At 39.4% G+C, this 21,435-nt stretch overlaps 1 protein-coding gene across 1 annotated transcript in view; it reads left to right on the top strand.

The window, feature by feature from the left end:
* The window catches only part of LOC118343417 (mucin-5B-like), a 23,155-nt gene extending 1,741 nt beyond the window's left edge, over positions 1–21,414 (top strand). The window contains exons 2-35 of the mRNA XM_035682219.1: positions 860–1,025; positions 6,253–6,374; positions 6,548–6,604; positions 6,737–6,998; positions 7,914–8,028; positions 9,272–9,362; positions 9,447–9,553; positions 9,766–9,994; positions 10,197–10,322; positions 10,408–10,525; positions 10,731–10,869; positions 11,466–11,576; positions 12,126–12,195; positions 12,934–13,071; positions 14,078–14,242; positions 14,326–14,420; positions 14,518–14,644; positions 15,204–15,459; positions 15,748–15,800; positions 16,038–16,141; positions 16,302–16,453; positions 16,647–16,785; positions 17,011–17,121; positions 17,974–18,153; positions 18,258–18,497; positions 19,147–19,303; positions 19,651–19,779; positions 19,868–20,018; positions 20,115–20,158; positions 20,249–20,474; positions 20,611–20,746; positions 20,866–20,950; positions 21,033–21,157; positions 21,265–21,414. Coding sequence (XP_035538112.1) covers positions 860–1,025; positions 6,253–6,374; positions 6,548–6,604; positions 6,737–6,998; positions 7,914–8,028; positions 9,272–9,362; positions 9,447–9,553; positions 9,766–9,994; positions 10,197–10,322; positions 10,408–10,525; positions 10,731–10,869; positions 11,466–11,576; positions 12,126–12,195; positions 12,934–13,071; positions 14,078–14,242; positions 14,326–14,420; positions 14,518–14,644; positions 15,204–15,459; positions 15,748–15,800; positions 16,038–16,141; positions 16,302–16,453; positions 16,647–16,785; positions 17,011–17,121; positions 17,974–18,153; positions 18,258–18,497; positions 19,147–19,303; positions 19,651–19,779; positions 19,868–20,018; positions 20,115–20,158; positions 20,249–20,474; positions 20,611–20,746; positions 20,866–20,950; positions 21,033–21,157; positions 21,265–21,414 — 4,676 coding nt within the window. The remainder of the gene's footprint in view (positions 1–859; positions 1,026–6,252; positions 6,375–6,547; positions 6,605–6,736; positions 6,999–7,913; positions 8,029–9,271; positions 9,363–9,446; positions 9,554–9,765; positions 9,995–10,196; positions 10,323–10,407; positions 10,526–10,730; positions 10,870–11,465; positions 11,577–12,125; positions 12,196–12,933; positions 13,072–14,077; positions 14,243–14,325; positions 14,421–14,517; positions 14,645–15,203; positions 15,460–15,747; positions 15,801–16,037; positions 16,142–16,301; positions 16,454–16,646; positions 16,786–17,010; positions 17,122–17,973; positions 18,154–18,257; positions 18,498–19,146; positions 19,304–19,650; positions 19,780–19,867; positions 20,019–20,114; positions 20,159–20,248; positions 20,475–20,610; positions 20,747–20,865; positions 20,951–21,032; positions 21,158–21,264) is intronic.
* Positions 21,415–21,435: the final 21 nt, after the last annotated feature.

Below are 21,435 nucleotides of genomic sequence, written 5' to 3'. Positions count from 1 at the left end.
TGCCTTGACCAGTTGGTGAGAGAGAGAGAGAGAGAGAGAGAGAGAGAGAGAGAGAGAGAGAGAGATGTACAGCAACAACAGTAGCAACAACTACATTAATAGTAGTGATCGATGACGAACATGAAAAAGACGATGACGATGACAGCAGCAGCGATAATATTGTGTCTCCCAGTCAGTTCTTTGGTAAATCATTATCTGCTATAGTCCTCCATTCAGATATTCTCTTACTGCTTTATAATGTTGAAGTAATACAATTTTAATGTAAAATGTAATTAAGAATGATTAATTAATTAATACAATTAAAAAGATAACTGATGTCAGTAATACAGCAAATTAAATTACGCAATTACATTTTCTCTTAAAACCGTCCTACCGTTCACTGTTATTGTAAAACGTTGGATAAAATGAAATTTAAAAGTTAAATTTTTTACTATGATAAAAGACATCATGTGTTTGCAATTACATATTAACAAGAACATTGTCTGAGTTTTTAAATAATAACAAAAATATTTTAAACAATTTATGTTTAAGCTGCTGTGTTACCCAACTGACAGGGTCAAAAGTAACAATGAGCAACGACTGTTTAAAGTCAGATTTTACCCAAGTTGTTCCAAACTTCTACAAAATAGCACCTGGTATTGGTAACCTTATCTTTAAATATGACATTTATGTGAAAAGTATATCAACTCTCCCCTGCTATAAGAATGTCACACCACATGCACCAGAGCTGCATACTGGCAGTGCCTGTGAATTGTGTCAAATCAGCCAATACTGGGCTGGCAAGGCTGGTTTTCTTCCCTCTGTACTTTTCCTGTATTTTTCTTTAGTCCAGATTTCCCTCTGGCGTTTTGCTCCTCAGGGTCCTCCCCATCTTGCACCACTCCTGCTAGACAAACAGCAGCACCCAGCATCGCCCAAAGCTATCAGTCCAACCTGATGCACGCTGATAACAGCCCATACACCTCCACACCGGCCTTATCTCTCTCGCATGCCAGATCCAACCATACCTGTGGCTTCTGTGTACAGTGAACAGATAATCAGCTGTGGGTTTCAGAAAGTTGGGTTGGTGGAGTGGATTACAAACATCTTTAATTTTTATTATTTCAGGACAAGCATTCAGTCTTATAGTTGCAGTTTATGTGAACCAGTATTTGGTTTGAAGCTGTTCAGCATATAGATGTGTTGCGGTATCACACCTCCCTAACAACTGTAGTCATGTGTCATACGTTATTTTATCTGGGATGGAAACTGTTACTCATACAGCAACTCCAAAATGGAGCCAATGGGACAACTCCCAACCCATGAACCAAATGTTTACATCCAGTAATAGAAAGTAACTAAGTACATTTTCTTACATTTACATATTCTACTTTATTATACACTGGCAGGCTCCTTAAGACGTCACTGCTGCTGTAAGTTTGCCAATGTTGACAAGTTCCCTCGTGTTGCTAACACACGGTTGACAGCATTGAACAATAGAGCTAAAAGGGTTAACTGTGATTAATCACTATTTTCATACCAGAGGAAACATGTGACTCTGAGACAGGGGTTCACATCCTGGATCCCACATGTGCCTAGGTTTAAGCAACAAAGGCACTTTACTTAAAGTTAGGGAAAGATGGTTTTGGTTAATAATAAAGTAAACAGTATGTGGCTTGTGCTTCAAGTCACATATATTATATTGTCTTGTGTATGAGCTTTGCTAATGAATGTGCATATACACACAGTGCAGACTGCAGTGCTGGCTGCAGCCCAGGAGCAAATCTAGAGTATACAGTTGTATGCGAAAGTTTGGCCACTGCTTGACAGATATCACATTTTGAAGATTTTTTCATTGAAAAGATGTAAGGATAGCCACTCGAGGGTATGGAACATAAATCACAATATTTGCATTGTTTCATTTTATTTCATAAACTGAACAAAAATAAAAATACCATTGTGGAATGTGCAAATGTTTGGGCAGCCTACACCGTCAAGAGTTCAGTCTCAGTTTTTTACCAGGTCTCAGGCCTTCATCAGCTTGTTAGGCCTGAGGTATGTCAACAGTTGTCATTAGGAAACATCAGCTGCTGCCATTTTCAACCATTCAAAAATACTCAAACCTTGTGTGAACACTGGTCCATACCTTAAAACCCCTGTCTTGACAGCCTGGCAGGAAATCTGGGCTAGTCTGAGCATGGCCCCTTTATAGTACGGCTGGACCTCCAGGCTTTGATTGCACTGATGGTATTAATACAGAGGTCCTTAACAGACTCAATTATTCACAAAGAGCAAATTCCACAAAGGGCATTTGGACTGCAAGGATTCAATGTCAAGCTAGATTGAAGCTAGGTCATATTTCAGCCAGTCCCTACCAAGTCTCACACTTTGTACATCTAAGCCCCCATCAGAGCCAGCCAATCAGGGCTTCCTTTTGCTCCAAATAAAGGAACCTAGCCAGCCTTCAAGCACCTTGATAACCTTGTTTGATAATAAATTCGGATCATCTGCAGTGGGTAGAGTAGTCTAAGCAGGATGACCATTTTAATCAGAGCAATCCTACCCATCCAGGAGAGAGGGAAGGGGGCCCAACGATCGAAATGCTTTTATGGCATCCCAAAAAAAAAGAAAGTTGGACCTAAACATTTGGCCGTGAGGGTGACCAAAAAAGGAAACGGCTCTGACAGGCCTGGACACTTGTTTCAGACTTTTCTAAATTAGCTTTGTAGCCTGAAAAGGTACCAAACGTAGAAATGGTTTGTATCAAGCAGGGAATAGTGGTTTGTGGTATTGATAAAAACATTTTGTCCACACTTTGTTAGCTAAAGGTAGCATAACGGGAACTGTATCTAAATTATTTCATTCTACAACTTCGTATTGTAAAGTAGGCAGTAGGCAACATACTCGCGAAGAATAAGTGTTTGTTAATAAAGTATGTACCATAAGCACTGGAGATCATGACATATTTGTAATCAGCTTATAGAACAAACAAATTAAATAAATAAAAGCCTACATGTGTGCCAATGACTATATTACTTAACAATTTGATCATAAAAGAGTTTCCACTGCCCTTTTTTATATGTACATATGATTTAGGCATGCTACCTTTTATTTTCATCTTATCAAATATTTGCTGTGTAACCTCAGTTTGATAAAAAATTATGTTCCAATTTTTTCAAATAATTTCACAGCAAACCACAGGTGCCATTTTATTGTGATTGGGCCCAAACCAACACAGTCTCAGCCGGGTTATCACTGTTGGTTAAAGGAGGTGAACACTGTCCAAACACACTCTGACCCAATGTTGTCACATTTCAGGGTGACTCAGAAAATCTCAATATTGAGCAACTTTTTCACATACGAGTCAGAGCCAGCCACTGGAGACACTGAGGCTGTGCCAATGGGCTAATTAAAAAAAACCTAGATCAATAAAGAAAATGTCTTTAAAACTACATTATTTCTCTTAACAGTGATCAGTATTTGCCTTTAGTGCAGCCTCCACTTTACTTACACACTGCAAAAACAGCCCTTCTAGAAACAAGCCAGACATTCTTCTAAAATATAATCAAAATTTCTTGTATTGAGCCAAAAAAGTTGGCCAGTGGACTATTCTTAACTAGTATAAAAATCTGAGAAATCTAAGAATCTAGGAAGCTGTATTTATTACAAGTAATGTAAACTCAGTTATATAAGACAGCCTTTCTTAAAGAAGTATTTTGGTCACTTTTTTTATTGAGCTGAATTTAAAAATTAGTACCTTTTAATCTAAGATTAATAATCGGCAAAAAGACACAATGTCTTCAAACAGCATAATGAAAATAGGTGACTTGGTCTTAAATGAAGGCACCAGAAGTATTCTTATTTTTAACATTTTTTATTAAAACAATGAAAAACTGAACAGCTGCTTCATTTCCAACACTGGGACAAGACTTGTTACTGGTTGTTACTGGTTAAATGGAGCTCAATATTAGCTGTAACATCTTATTGAGACAGAGTGAGATAGATTCTATTAAAACCAGAACACTTTTCTAATGTAAATCATGCTTGTCAAGATTATTATTCTTTATATACAAAAAATAAGGTGCTGTTACTTTCTTGAGATTCCTTTTTGTAGAGCATATTTCATACTCTCTGGGCCAGCATTAGTCCTCCCTTCTTCCTGGTGTCCCAGTCACCTGTCCACACACCCACTTCTTATCATGTAATATGCTCCCCTTTGCCATCCCCATACACAGTTTATGGCTTATCATCTTAAAACAGAACTGAAAACCTGGCCAGGCTCTTATTAATCTGCTAAAAGTGAAACTTTGGGTTATCTAAAAAGAAAGGTTGGTAAAAAGGTTTTTATATTCATGGTGACTGGCAATAAAACGGTGCAACCTGCTATGGGTGTGTTATGATTATTACGCTTACTCTTCCCATTATCTGGAGTGCCTCTGGACACAATACCATACTGATACTCTGGCTGAAATGAGAAAGAAACACAATAATGATGACAGAGCAATACCAGGAATATTTTAAATATTACAGTGACATTCAAATTTATAGAAAATAATCAAAGTATATTAAGCTCACTGTAAAGTCACTAAACCAGTACTGGAACTTCTGCTTCCATTTTTTTAAAATTTCACCAGATATAACACATGTGCCACCTTTTTAGGGTTGTTACCGCCAGCTTTGCACATACTGCTGTCAAACTAGTGGCCTACAGTCCCACCAGTCAGACAGGCAGCATTAGATACCTCTCTATACCTATAAACAATATTTTTATGTTTCATTATGAGTTGATTTACAGAACCTCCTCAGAAAACAATAGGATCCAAACAGCATGACTGAAAACAATGTCTGATTAGTGCCACTGCGCAGATGGAAGCTGCACCCATGGCTTTGTGGCAAGCAGCAGAACCACTTCTGCCAGCCACACAATCTCATTTGGGTGGACGTTAAGACAATACTAATGGATCTGTAATGAACCAAAGTATAACAAGTAATCTCTGCTCTCCATTCATGTTGACTCTCTGTCGAGTCTTGCTATTGTTAAAGATGACTGCTGGTGATAAGCAAAGAAAAGACCAAAGTGCTAATTACGCAAAAATCGAACACACCTTGAATAGTTTTAAGCTTTTATCGCTTGAGTCAAAATATGATAAAGCAAAGCAAATAAAAACACTTTATTTATCTTAAGCCTTACATGATATCAAGCCATAATTGGTCATAATGGTTGTCTATTATTCCCACAGGTGTAAATCAGATTTGGTAGTTGTGGGCATTACCTACTTGAATAATGCCAAAACTGTATCTTGAAGCTCTTGAGCCTGACTGGTCAGAACCACGGCCAGAAACTAACCGAATGTATCAACTCAAACACAGGAAATATGTTTGGTTTGGACTTGCAGTTTTAAGTAACAATTATCCCGAATCCTTAAAGTTCCCTGTAACTCATTGTTGATTAAAAACAGGGTTGGGAGGTGTGACCACCATGATCTCACACATGATGGGGGAGCTCCTGCTTTTGTAGCCTGTGATGTTCTGGATCGCCTGACACATATCTTTATTGTTGTTGGTTTTGTGGGTCTCTCTCCAGTCTCTGCTGGTGTCTCTGCTCTACCTCCTTGATGCCCGCTTTCAGTCTTGCTCTGGCGGTGTTGTAGGGTTCCTTGTCACCTGACAAAAAGGCAGCTTTTTTGGCTCTGGAGAAAGCCCTCACCACTCCATTCATCCAGGCTTTATGTTTGGGGAATGATTTTATCGTCTCTGTGATGTTTAATGATATACAACTGTGACTGAGTTGTATAGATGAGTTTTATTTATTTCCACAAACACTGGCAATGGCTTAATTGAACTGATGTAAGAAAGTCACACTGAGCTTATTCTGATGCTCTTTGTTGAGTTGGGTCTCTGTAAATAATGTTATAAGGAGTTTGGTCTTCTGTTATGAATTAGCGCTATACATGTTTTTATACACTAAAAATATAAAATAACTCCAGCTTTAACTGTGAACATTACTAATATCCCTTTACCGTAATAGTAAAAACTACTACTACTAACACACTTTCAACAGTGCAAAAAGGGTTAATTTTTTAAATTATTATTACTTAAATGTATTAGTAATTAGTTACACTCCTAGTTACTGGGGAAAGTAATATTATTACTGTAGTATTATTACTAGTAATGCCTTACTGCCCAACTCTGGTGAAGAAGGGGAAGGCCAAGACCAGCCCTCATGAATATGGAAATGTAGCTACACCTGCCACAATGAGACCTTGCTCCCAGGTATAAAGAGCTGGGCCTCCCTCCCATCGACCTCAGAGTTCTTGTGGAGAAGCAAATGGCTATGGCTAACGAGTGGCTGCTATGTCTGACTTTGTCAGCCATCGTAGCTGCTTGGCACAGCGGTAGGCTACACACAATATACTCCAATAGGCAGCTTGGCAAATATAACAAATGGGACAATTAATCGTTCAAATGTTTACCCATGTGCTACAGGAATGCTCAGCATTATTGTGTTTTTAAAGTTTGAAATTTGATAATTGATTGCTTGACAAACATCTTTTACTTCCTTCAACAGAGGCAAAGTCTGCTGTGAACACATTCTCCATGTCCCAGATTCCTGAAAAAATAACAGGTGAGCTTGTTGGTTGGCTGTTAACTGTCTGTTCCCTTATGTAGGCAGTACGTGAACATGTATTCATGTATGTAAAGACCTGTGTAAATTAAGGCTGCTGTCGGGGTATCACGTACTGATTTGTCTTTGCAGGTGTGAGTCCCATCCACAATGGCCAGGTTTGCAGTACGTGGGGCAACTTCCACTTCAAGACCTTTGATGGGGATGTTTTCCAGTTGCACTCCACCTGCAACTATGTTCTGACCTCGGCCTGCCGGGGCAGTTACAAGGACTTCAACATCCAGATAAGAAGACAGGATGCTGGCGGCCGTCCCACCATCAAAAACATCATTATGAAGCTGGAGGGTTCAGTGGTGGAGCTCACCAAGGGCTCGGTGGTCATTGATGGCAAATCGTAAGTTTACTCTAAAACCCGGTGCTGGAAGAAGTATTCAGATCCTTCGCATGTGTACCACATTGTGAAAATACTCCAAGTAAAGACCTGAATTCAAACCTTTACTAAAGTGAAATAATGTAACAATTATCAGTAAAATGTACTTAAGTATCAAAAGCAGATTAATATTGCATTCATGTGTATGTTAGATTTTACTGCTGCAGATGTTTAAGGGTGTGAAAAATTATGATCTGTATTAAAGCTATCACTCAAATGTAGTGAAAAGAGTAAAAAGTAGAATATTTGCCTCTAAGAGGTAGTGAAGTACAAATATAAAGTTGCATAAAATGTAAATACTATAGTAGTACAGTACAGTAGTGCAAATATTCATAGTTACATTCCACCACTGCTATTAACCCTAAACCCTTCCCGCTCTGCCTGCATAAGTTATTGCCTCAGACTGGATACATGTGGGTCATATATCTAATTCCCTTATAAAACCAACTGATTTCAGTAATGACTTGATTGACATGAACAGGAATAGAGCTACCATGGCAACTTTATCATGTTACCTTAGACATTTTATAGTTTTTGTAAACACTGTTGAATGCTGTAGTTAGTTAAGTAAATTCATGTTGGAAAAGAAAACTTTGTTCCATGCTTTGTTTTATGCTATTGGTCTTAAGAATTATCCTTTGTGAAAACGCTTGCCTCATAGTCATTAGAACTGCATTGTTAGTACCTAAAGATATCAGACACAGAAGTAAATTACCCAAACAAAATATTGTTATCTACTGCCACTCTTTGATTTCATGCCTTTGCAAATGGTTAAACACAACTGACAGCTCCATTTACAATCTCCCTTTGGCTCCAGGAACAACAGTTAGAAAAAATCATAATGGCCACAATAACGCAACTTATTTTTTCTTCCTGTAGAGCTGTCTTACCACTCAGTCAAGCAGGCATGCTCATCGAGAAAACTCCCACCTACATCAAAATCAAAGCAAAGCTGGGGTTGGTTGCTATCTGGAACGAGGAGGACTCTTTTCTGGTAGGGTTATAACTGCACAGAAAAGTCTGCTATGACTTGACTTGATGATTTATAGTTTAAAAATACATATCAGTATTGTTAAAATTGTTAAATGCAGAGCACTTGACCCTTCCTACATCCTGCCCCTTTTAGAACCTGGGTTAGCCTCCGGTTGGCTAGTACTTGTTGCCTTAATTGGTTTGGTTAGTAGGTTAGGCATGAGGGGTACGTCAGGGTAACCAGTCAGAGGCAGAGTAGGGCATAGGGATGAGTGAGTACACCATTATCTCTATGTGTATCTGTTTAACCAACTGAATTATCTGTATATCCAGATACAGATAATTGGAAAAAATTCCGTTTACGGATATAGGAATTGAAATAATTATAGTCATTTAAGCCTGAAATTGATATTTATTGATCAGAAGTTGCAAAATTTATTTGAAATTTTCTATCACATTATTTCCAGGACAGCCTCAGGGTTACACTTTAGTGATTTTGAAGCAATGTTAGTTTTATTACAGTAAGCTACTATATATATATATATATAGTATATATAAATATATATATATATATATATATATACATATTGTTTATTATAAAAACTACAGAAACAGCTTCAGAATTGAGCTTCAGGTTAATGTTTCACAAGAGTAAGAGAACTAGGGATGTTGTATTGTAATATTTTGAATCCTCTGTTAATTGTGCACTTGCAAAGCATACATACATTTATACATATACACATATGAGAGAAAGCACACACCTTAGCCTAGCTAATGTTAGCTAATGTAATCAAAATGCTACCTAACTCGCTAACTAATCTACATTAATTGTTAACTAGCTAATTAGCTAGTGTTTGTCAAACATATGATGTAACTAGCTATTAATGTAAATTAGCTAGCTAGTTATCTAATGTTTTGTTAACATAAAATGTGACTATATATATGTGTAGCCACATAGCATATCTAAGTACAGGAAAGGAAAGTTGACTGATGCTTACTTAACTGTGATTGGAGCACAGAGCGAAAAGGGTGAGGATCAATTGTGCTCTGCCTGTGTTTTTCGGCAATGAAAATATCATTATAAAAAAATACTGTCAAAGGATTGAATTTAAATATAACTATTTAGACACAGGATCAGGCTGCACACTAAACAAATGATATATCCATGTTGCGTAATGTATTAAGTGCAGTAGGGAGTTGGACCACCAAATATGATTTAAAGCATACTGTATATATTTCATTGGTTGATGGTTTTGTTCTCACAGGTGGAGCTAGACTCGAAATATAAGAACCAAACCTGTGGTCTTTGTGGAGACTTTAATGGGGTCCAGCTCTACAACGAGTTCTACAGTCACGGTAAACTTTGACCCACTTTAACAAGTCAGTCAGTGTGGGCAGGGTGCAGAACTGAGCTGTGTTTCTTTGATATTATCCAAACAGGTGTGAAAATATCCCCCATGGATTACGCTAACTTCTGGAAGATGGATGGTCCAACTGAAAGCTGCTCGGACTACACACTGGAGTCAACACAAAACTGCAACAACATGGTGAGGCTTCAACCACTGACACATGAAAATCTAAATTAATTAAAAATAAAAAATCATTCTTCACAACACTGTATCACAATTATAGCATGAGTAGTTACAGTAACTCCACAAGGGATTATCCCTAGATATGTGTGGCCTTCGCTACACTTATGTTATGTTGCACCTTCTCAGCTTTAAGCCTCTGTTTCCATTCCCGTCTGTCTGTCCTGTAGAAACCTCTGTGTGAGCAGATCCTGACAGGGCCGGCTTTCCACAGCTGTCACAATCTGCTGGATGTCGCCTCCTTCACCTCTGCCTGTGTTGCAGACCTCTGTCACTGTGGCAATGGCGTCGAGGAACAGTCAGAAGTCTTCTGCCTGTGCAACACTGTGTCTGAGTTCTCTAGACAGTGTGTCCATGCTGGTGGCAAGCCCCACAACTGGCGAACCAAAGAGCTCTGCTGTGAGTACACTCGTCAGACACTGCTACTTATATATTCCACAGGTGGGAAGGGTTGTCTGCTTTCGTCCACTGACTCAAAACACTCAAAGACACACTATAGTTGAAAATAGGAACCAGGATGCAGTAGTAAAGTTTGTATGAGTGAATGGTATCAGAGTGGTTGTGTAAGTCACGTGGTAAAAAACAACTGATGTATTCACAGGGAAGTCGTGTCCCTACAAAATGGAGTACAAAGAGTGTGGGAGTCCCTGTGCTGACACCTGCTCCAACCCAGAGGCCAGCCACACCTGTGACAATCACTGCATCGATGGATGCTTCTGCCCTGCAGGTACAGCAGAGTGACACGCACATACAGACACACAAACACGCACACTATATGGCTTTCAATACAGTCATACTTGGATCACTTTCAGGCACGGTGCTGGATGATCTAAATGGAAAAGGTTGTGTCCCACTGAGCCAGTGCTCCTGCAGCTACAACAGCAAGATCTATGGGCCTGGAGAGTCCTACTCCAGTCACTGCAAAAAATGGTATGAAAAATGGTATATGCAGTATGTCAGTCTCCCTTTGATTAATGCAAAATGTGTCAGAAAATTTCATTTGTCAAGGTGTGTCCAGTACAGAGATACAGTAGGTCCCAGAATATGTTCAGGCTAGTTTATCCTAGCTTGTAAATAAAACTGTTTTGGAGATTCTATTCTCTAGTAAATAATATTCAATTGTGTGTGCTGACAGTGTGTGTGAGAGTGGCCAGTGGATGTGTACGGAGGAGAACTGTCCAGGGACCTGCTCTGTGGAGGGAGGAGCTCACGTCAACACCTTTGATGGAAAAGTCTACACCTTCCACGGGGACTGCTCCTACGTTCTGGCTAAGGTAGCACACACCATCATCATCAGATCACACTTACACACACCTCTGCTGTGGTAATGGGACATGCATAACACAAAAGACCTCAACCTCAAACCTGTTATAGCTGTTATTGGTAGAAGGCTGTGATTACCCAGTAGCCATCAAACTATGACTCTTCCCCCTTCTGCAGGGAGGACAGCAAAAACATCAGGCACTGAGAACAATAATATTAACGTCAGTGTAATATTACTTTTCAATATTGTGTATTATTAATACCATGTGCAATGTTAAAATGTTACTTTTCAATATTATTGCCAATTTTACTTTTTCCTTTTTAATTAATTTTAGTTCACTCATTTTACTAAAGATTTTTACTTTTTACATTTTACTTACCTTTTATCAATATCCTTTCTTTTATTGTTATTCTACTGGTATAAGTAGCTTTTAACACTCTATTACTAACTCTACCTAAGTATCAACCTCTACCTCAAGTATTAGTGCTGCTGATACAAATGATCCATACACTGTCACTTATTCTACTGCTATTATACACACTGCTGTGTGCAGGTACGCTGTCTGAGTTCAGCAGTAGTTGAATAGTTTTGTGTTTGTGTGTGTAGGACTGCAGTGGAAGCCAGTTTGTGGTACAGGGAGAACTGGTGCAGTGTGGACTGACTGACAGTGAAACCTGCCTCAAGTCCATTACCTTGGGTCTGTCTGGAGGGGCTAATGTGAGTATGATACATACACAGACACACTCACACACACAACAGTGTGTATTTGAGCCTTTACCTGCAAGAAATCTAAATTATAGCTGAATTATTTTAGAAATATGATCCTCAAAGAGTTTATATTGTGTTTTATGGATGATCCTGAATCCAAATACATTATGAAATATTTTCATTCCAAATCTTTTCAGCATTTTTTGTTTTCCTGTTGGAAGTAAATGATGAGGAATTTGAGGAATTACGATTATACCTGTAGTTTTGTTTTGCTTTTGGTGTCAATTATTTTCCAAAGCATACAATAGATTGTTCAGTATGTTTTGGCATTCGTTTCTATATGTATTCAAGTATGCAGTGAAAATAATCTTGCAGGTTGGGTCCATCACAGTGAATATTATATTCACGTTTTATCAAGTTTTACTGATCAAGTTGCATGCATCATTGTATGGTAATGCAATGCAAGCAGGATTTTTTTTAAATCATTACACCATCATTGAACACACACCCAGAATGTAAACATTTGAGTAATAACATCTTTTCTCCCTCCATATAAAGGTCATCACCATCCAGCCCAATGGCAAGGTTTTTGTCAATGGCATCTACGCTCAGTTACCCTTTTCTGCTGGTGAGAGACTCCTCTGTACAATGTTCACCTGTGACTTTCTCTCTATCTGACATGTAGAAAAAGATACACTATAGGGCCACATTCTAAGTACAGTACAGTTTTCTATATAGTGTACATAATATAAACTGTTCAGCGGAAAGACTGAAGAGTGGATAAACACTTAATTTTAGTTGCTGACAGACTTAAAGATCCCCTCCAGACATGTATAAAGAATCTATGAATATAGACATTTTGTTCATTTCTAAAGTGGTTCAGCGTCAGCCTTGATCATGAATTCCAGTGAACATAAATTGCCTATAGCCGTTAGCGGGACACCAGCAACATCTAGTGGTCAGCCGGGTGTAGTGTTAGTGTATGTTCTTCCAGCTGGCAACATCGTGTGTCCATGTGAGGTCACCATCTCACCTCTGCAGCTCAACAGTAGAGTTCAGTGACAAGGACGGCTGCATATATTTCGAAAAAAACACAAAAAATGTGTAATAAAATTAATAATAAATAATACATTAAACATTCAATGACTTAAAAAACAAGTGGCACTGATATTTTAGTATTTTCAGTCACTGCTGATTCAGAGTAATTTTCATTTGTCTCTGGCCTGGATAGACTGCCAGCATGCAAAAACTATAGATTCCAGTTTTAATATGCTGTTTTCCTGACTAGCCAGATGAGCAGACAAAAAGTATTTAATTCAGTCTCCTCCCATCCATCCTTTTAATAACTCCCTCTCTTTACCCATAGTTGGGATCTCCGCCTTCAGAGCATCCTCTTTCTACGTGCTGGTCCAGACGTCTGTCGGTGTTCTGTTGGAAGTGCAGCTCCAGCCAGTCATGCAGCTCTACGTCACAGTGACCAACGACTACAAGGCCAAGACCTGTGGTATGTACACTGAAATGATCTGTATGTGCTCTTCCTGCCAACCTATAGCACTCAAATAGTGATGATGGCATTATTGAGCCCTGTTGGTTGTTGCAAACAATGAATATGTGAGTGGAAATAGAGAAAATAGGGGTTTTGTAAACATATATTGTAGAAACACAGGTAGAAATGCTGAGACTGAAAAATGTGAAATTGGCTCATTTTGATATATAGCTATTTCTTTATTTATTAATACAATATACAGTAAAACCATGAGCTTTTAGGGATTGTGACATATACAGACAATCCATCAATGTAGTGCTGGTTACTTTAATATCTTGATGTAGTAGTTATTGCCGCTCCATGAAGCCAGATGTGTTTATTCACAGTTTAAAGTGGTAAAATTAGACCAACAGGTGTTACTTGTATCTATGGAGGTACTGACATTTAATGACTTTTGATTTAAACAAACTATAAATAGTTTTGATTAAATTTATGATTTTTAAAGATAATCTTAAGTACCCCTTAATCAAAACCACCATTCATGTTCCAGATGTGTTATTTAACTACTATATAATCATAAAACTGGATATTACATATATAATGTGTTACAGTATTTTCATGTAATGGATGGTTTGGTCAAGTAAAAAAAATGGTAAAGCCTGCAAACTTACTCACTACTACTACTACTACAAAAAATGGACGTTTCAACAGTTTATCCATTACCTTTAGTTAACTATTTCACCCCCTTATGCTTGCGTGGTAACTACTTGCTAACTACCTATGGTTGGGAATCTCTGCTGAAATTATTATAAAAGTTCTTCTTACTTTGATTTTAATTACAATTTTAAAACCAACAAATCAGTTTTTTATTAGTCTGTTTTAGTGTGAAAGAAATGCCTTCAACGTTATAAAAATTATCTGTGTTGTGCCCACTCTTCTACCCTGTGGCGAAAGACAGAGTCAGTCCCATTTAATCTCTCTAAAATAAAGGCCTAGGTGTTAACATGATGGTGTCTGCCTGCAGGTCTGTGCGGGAACTTCAACAGTAACCAAGCTGATGACTTCCTTAAGCTCAGTGGCGTTCCAGATGCCACGGCAGCAGGTTTTGTCAACAGTTGGAAGACACATGCTCGTTGCCCCAATGTAAAGAGCAACTTTGAGAACCCCTGCAGTCTTAGTCTGGATAATGGTAAGTCTGACTCATTTAGATTCTCTGGTATCACTGTGGGTTCTTCAGAGTGACTGATGTTGGTTGTTGTGTGTCACTGACAGAGAAATACGCCCGCCATTGGTGCTCCATGCTGAACGACCCTCAGGGAGTGTTTGCCCCCTGTCACTCAGAGATCAGCCCTGACTCTTACAAAGAGGTGAGTATCACAGCTTTTACATATCTCTGTGGGCTGTACCTGGATCAGTCTCCAGACCTCACACTGATGTTTTTATCTATATTTTGTCTCCTCGCAGAACTGCATGTATGACAGCTGTAACTGTGAGAAGAGTGAGGACTGCATGTGTGCGGCAGTCTCCTCGTATGCCCATGCCTGTGCAGCTGCAGGAATCCAACTCAACGGCTGGAGGAAGACCATCTGTGGTGAGTGGAGAAGAGCTGTGAAGCAGAAGAGTGTTGTGCATGAGACTCAGAAAACAGTACTAGCTTGTCCAAATCAAAAAAACAATCTTGTCTTCCATGACTTTTAGGGACACACAAAAAAAAGCCTTCCATATTGTGTATATATAGCTATTTACATTACTGCCATTATTTAACATACAGCTCAAATCCAAGTGCATCAACCGCAAAATTAAGGAAAAATCAGCAATGAACTAATTAGCTAATACAATTGTCATCGATAATTAGATGTGCCCCTAAACAGCAATTAAAAAAAAATTACACATTACATGTATATATCTATCTATCCACTGCTGTCAAATGTCAAAACACTCAGTATATGATCAACATCTCTATACCAAGCAGGAGTTGAACCAGTAATCAAGTGGATAAAGAGCAAGTCCTACAGCTAACAACCACAAACAAAATAATTCAGTAATATTGTTGGTAAACATTAGTGTGGTAATTTAAAATCTCCATGTAGCATGCTTGCAGTGTAGCAGTCTTACAGCTTATCACTGATTCTGTGGTCTGACCTCCTCAGGGAAATATGCCAGCTCCTGCCCTAGCAACATGGTCTACTCCTACAACATCACGTCCAGCAGTCGCACCTGCGGCTGCATCGGTTCCACGGACCTCAGCTGCCACTTCTCCTTCCCGCCCATCGACGGCTGTATCTGCGCAGAGGAAACCTATCTGGATGAATCTGGGAAGTGTGTCCCATCTAAGGCCTGTCCCTGCTACGACGAAGGCTCAGTGGTGCCGCCCGGACAGGTCGTAAATAAGGAGGGAGTCATGTGGTATGAAAATTATATATATTGCATATGTTTTTTATTGTGTTATTCCAAGTGAAATGTATGCGATTTGTGCGGTTTCACTGAGTATACACCATGTCTCAGTGTTAAAGCCCCAATCCGTAATGTTTTTGAGCACTAAAATGTGAACTCTTTTTGCTTATATTTAAATTAGAAGTCAGTATTTTTGTTCTGACTTCTTTGTGATATACAAATATATTTTTTATGTTTTGTTAACAGAGTGCTGCAAAGTTTAATATGTATATTATTGTGTTTCTTGAATTTCTCCACTAGCACCTGCAAGGAGGGCAAACTCAGCTGCATTGGAGAGTTTATTGTGCAGCCATGTAAGTTACAATACAAAATCACCTGGATACCAATCTAATGTATGGAGGTTGAGCTGAAGTTGGGACATGGTTAAAGATTAAATTAAACTACTAATTAAAAGTTTGTTCTGCAAATCATATATTTAAGTGTAATTCTCAGACTGAGAAAGTCTTAATATAAAGTATACACCGCCTTCAGGTGTAAAATTTGTGGACAAGATTCAGTACAGTAAAGTCACTTCAGACATCTTTTCTCAGCAGCCTGTGCTCCTCCCATGGTTTACTTCAACTGCTCTGCTAATGGTCCAGCTGCAAAAGGAACTGAGTGTGAGAAAAGCTGCAACACATTAGACATGGCCTGTGTGAGTTACCTCCTCCCAATCCTGAAGGAACATTTACATGCAAATACATATTATTGGTTATAAAACTAGGACAAATATTTGGATAATCTGAGGTAACGTTACAACGTTTTATCTTCTGGAACAGACATTAATGTGACTGTAAAAAATGTTGGTTCTCCAGATGACCACAGGGTGTGTCTCTGGCTGTGTGTGTCCATCTGGGATGGTATCTGATGGTAAAGGAAGTTGCATCAAGCCAGAGGCCTGTTCCTGTGTTCACAACGGCATCTCCTACCAGCCTGGAGAGACCACCAAGGTGGACTGCAACACCTGGTAGGTGAACGGGTGCTGCTGTTCATCCCTAATTCGTAACACTGTATTTACCCTACTATTTCATGTCAAAATGGCTGCTGTAAATAAGGTCTATTAATTTGGTTGCACCTCAATGTGTGACTGACAAATGTACAAACAAACGGCATGTGTTTTATTATGAGCTCATTACCATCTAATCTGTGATCATTTATAGCACTTGTAAAGACAGGAAGTGGCAGTGCACTACCAACCAGTGTGATGGAACCTGCTCTGTCTATGGTGCCGGACACTACATGACTTTTGACGAGAAGCGCTTCACTTTCGATGGCAGCTGTGAATATATTCTTACTCAGGTATGAAGGCCACAAAAAGAACTGCTAAACAGATTGATGGAACTGATTTTCTTGTCTTTGGACTGAGCACTCATCATGCTTTGTGACACTTTCAGGAATGAGCCATCCCAGACGATATAACCGGGGGACCCTAGTTCACTACCTCTAAGCCTGTTCTGTTTTTGTATGACGCAAGCAGAGCCACTAATATTGATTATTTGCTTGTGTGTGTGTATCCTTCCTCAGGACTACTGTGGCAGTGCTCAGAGTAATGGAACCTTCAGAGTGATCACTGAAAATGTTCCATGTGGAACCACAGGAACCACCTGCTCCAAAACCATCAAGATCTTCCTGGGGGTAAACAGTCAATACATAACCTTTTTTTTAAAAATAACTGCATTGTCTGACTCAGTGTAAACTGCTGATACAAACTTAAAATTCAAAGGTATTCACAACTGATTTGGCGCAAATAGAAGTTTAGAAGGACTTTAGACTAGGCTTTAGATTCTTGAAGACGTTTAGCCTCTGATCCTTACTTGTTTTACAATAACTGAGCAGATTATACAAAAATCTGACAAGAAATGCCAGTGCCAGAAATGGGCCAGTACTCACTGGTTCCGATTTTTGTCCCACTTGAGGACCCATTCTTCTAGGGCGCCGCAGCCAGGCCAGGGGGGCTGGGTCAGGGAGGCGGAGGGGTCGTCCCCCAATCGGCAAGGTTGTGTTCTCTCCTCATGCCACGTGTTCAAAGTTATCCTTGAGCAAGATAGCTGCAAGCCCAAATTGCTCGCGATGGCATGAGACATCGGGTTGTGTGGAATGTGTCATGAATGAAGTTCATTTCTGTTCGATTGGGACTCCTGTTGTGAAGTGTGTGTGAAACGGGGTCCATGTGGCACGTAAGTGTAAAAGCGCTTTGGAGTGGTCGAAGACTGGAAAAAGGCGTTATACAATGCAGTTCCATTCTTACCATTTACCGCCACGTCCTGGTTAAACTAGGTATGCACCTGCATAACACTTAGTTTTTCTTTCCCACTGGCATTCTGCGAATACTTACACAACTCTGCCTCTGATTAGCTAATGTTCATTACGTTAATTAGTTTGGTTGGTAAGATGAAGACAGAGTAAAAGCAGGTGTCTGGTCTGTGATTTCCAGTAACAAGTGAAATTGTATATGTAGGTGAAATCAATTTCTGTCCTTTTGTTTAGAGTGCAGAACTAATACTAACAGAGGGAAGCTACCAGCTGCTTTCAAGTGGAAATGAAGAAACAGTTCCATTCCTTTACCGCACTATGGGCATCTACCTGGTAGTTGAAGCCAATAATGGACTCATTCTCATGTGGGACAGAAAGACCAGCTTGTTCATCAAGCTCAGCCCAAAATATAAGGTAACCATGAAATGAAGGTTTTGTTTTTAATGTCACAATAACTGATTACAACAATTAAAAGGCAAGGTTTGTTTTGATATCTAATTTGAGCTCTGCTTTTTCAGGGACGTGTGTGTGGGCTGTGTGGTAACTATGATGGCAATGCAAATAATGACTTCACTACAAGGTCCCATGCAGTGGTGGTCAACCCGCTGGTGTTTGGGAACAGCTGGAAGGATTTGCCAAGCTGCCCTGATGCTCAGGCAGTGACCAGCCCCTGCACAGCCAACCCATACAGACAGTCGTGGGCCCAGAAACGGTGCAGCATTATACAGAGTGACGTCTTCTCTGCCTGCCACTCTACTGTAGGTCAAGTTTGTTGTAGTTTTTCTTCTGTTTTTAATCTACAACCATCAGTGTCTGGTGATGGGGATGTTTTAGTTGCTCTGCCTGTCCCTCCAACACAGATCCAGAACAAGATATGTCAACTACTGGACAGACATTGGGAAATTTAATGTGGATATGCCTGGTGCTCAGAGAATGACTCCTAATTATATTAGTAATCACTAACTTTACATTCAGCACCACTGTCAAGTCAAGTTTCCCCTTCAAAAGCAAAAGTACTCATTAAGCAGTGGAATGGCCCCTTTTCAGAGTGTTAAATTATGATATATTACAGTATATTATTTGGTCATTATTGCCATTGCATTAACATTTATGCAGCATTTTAATGTTGGTGAGGTGTTTAAACTATTATTTTTATATTTATATATGTGTGGGCAGTTTAATATCTGAAAAGGCATCTTATTTTATAAACTTTGATGATCTGTCCTGAAATCTGAAGAGTAATTACTAACTGTAGCTGTCAGATAAGTGCAGTACTTGCCTCTTAGTTGTAGTAAACTAGAAGTAGAATTGATGTTGTGCCTCCCGTCCACACGACATTTAGTGTTGTGGAGTTGCTCTTCCACACCTATTTAACCCATTAATGTATCACGATTAACGTGTCTGTAGGTGGACCCCACTCCATACTATGACGCATGTGTGTTTGACTCATGTGCTTGTGACACTGGTGGAGACTGCGAGTGTTTCTGCACAGCTGTGGCTGCTTATGCTGAAGCCTGTAATCAAGCCGGAATCTGCATACAATGGAGAACTCCCAAGATCTGCCGTGAGTAACCAGGATGAAACATTCCTTGTTGAAAAACAGTTCATACGCTTTTCTTTTTTTTGTATCACAGTTCTGAGAACTACAATTAGGAATGGTTGTGCCATTTGTGCATTTCACTACCATATACTGGGAGGTGTCGGATTAATCTTTCAGAGATCACAGTGACTTTTTTCTGAGGTCATTTTCATTTCATCATTCAGTATTACAATGCTCTGGTACCATGTCTGATTAGTATAAAGGTAAAATTAAGGCTATGTATAATCACATGTCTAAAATCATTAGTATGCTCTCTGAATACTCCAAACTGGAACATAATCATCTTCTCTAAATAAGTATTTATTTTCCAGCTCTCTTCTGTGATTACTACAACCCCCCTGGTGAATGTGAATGGCACTATAAGCCATGTGGATCTCCTTGTATGAAAACCTGCAGGAACCCCTCAGGCAGTTGCTCTACCCAGATACCTCCTCTAGAAGGTACAAGATAAGTTTTTATAACTTGAACAATGGCCAACAACTATTAAAGAAGCTACACTGTAAAACCTTCTGTTTGTTTTTCAATTAGGTTGCTATCCAAAATGTCCTCCTGCTCAGCCATACTTTGATGAGGACACAATGACATGTGTTTTAAAAGAACAATGTGGATGCTTCAATAAAGAGGGGAGACACTATAAAAATGGTGACAATGTTCCAACAACCGAAAACTGTCAAACATGGTAGGCCTTGCATATATTAAATGTGCCACATCAAGATTAAGTTCAAATTAATTGAAAACAAAACTGACAATATATTTCATGTTATCTCTCTTGAAGTACATGCAGTTCTATGGCCATCCAATGCCATTATGATGCCCAAGGTATGCAAAGATATAGAGAGACTGTGGGTTGTAAAAATGCATACAAATTATAATGTTAATAAGTCAATAATACATTTCCTCTCTTTATAGCTTGTACTTGCACCTATCATGGAAACAAATATCCCCCTGGCAATGTCATCTATAACACAACAGATGGACATGGTAACTGCATCACAGCAGTGTGTGGAAAGAATGGTACCATTGACCGGACGTCATACCCATGCCAAATAACGACAACACATATGCCATCCACTGCTACACCAAGCCAGCCACCAACAACCTTTGTTTTTACATTAACGACATCAGGTAGGGGAAGGTATTCCTTTGTGGAACTTAAGACATATTAAGGTGTATAATGTAAAAATTACCTCCTAACCAACACCTATAATATGTGTGTCCACAGAGCCAGTCACATGTAATCCTTGTGAATGGTCCCCATGGTATGATACCAGCTTCCCCACACTGGGAACTCCAGGAGGAGACAGTGAAACTTATGAAAAGATTAGAGAAGAGGGGTACAAGATATGTGACAAGCCAAGCGAGATCCAATGCAGAGCTGAGAAATTCCCTAATGTCACCATTGACAATGTGGGACAAGTGGTGCAGTGCAATCTGGCTAAAGGGCTGACATGCAGAAATGAAGACCAGTCAGGACCACTGGCCTTGTGCTTTAACTATCAAGTCAGAGTTCTTTGTTGTGACTATAGTGCATGCCCAACAAAGCCTACTCCTACACCTACAACACCTCCAAGCTCAACCACAAAACCCCAAATAACCCCAACAACACAACATGTTACTCTAACACCTTGTGAAGAAATAGTATGCTCCTGGTCCAAATGGATAAATTCAGACTACCCTGAGTATGGTCCTGCAGGTGGGGACAATGAAACCATCACACACATCATCCAGAAAGGATATGAAATTTGTGAGAATCCAGTGGCAGTGGAGTGTCAGGGTGTGCACTATCCAGGGGTTCCCCTAAAGACCTTGCGACAAGAGGTAACATGTAATAACCAAGGACTTGTGTGTAAGAACAGCTTGCAGTATCCCCCAATATGTTTAGATTATGAAATAAAGGTAAAGTGTTGCAAAAAGGTTCAATGCAGCACAACACCAAAACATACAACAATTACTTTCACAACCAAACCAACTACACCTCCTCATACTACAACCACAACACCTTCTACCACGACCGAAACGACAACTCAGCCACCGACAACCACTACACCTACCACAACACCTTCTACCCCAACTGAAACTACAACTCAGCCACCAAT

This window comes from Morone saxatilis, unplaced genomic scaffold (assembly GCF_004916995.1).
Source record: "Morone saxatilis isolate NCDOM2014 unplaced genomic scaffold, NCSU_SB_2.0 Contig11, whole genome shotgun sequence".
Taxonomy (NCBI): Eukaryota; Metazoa; Chordata; class Actinopteri; family Moronidae; genus Morone; species Morone saxatilis.
Note: the sequence above shows the minus strand (reverse complement) of the source record. Positions and strands in the feature narration are given on the sequence as shown.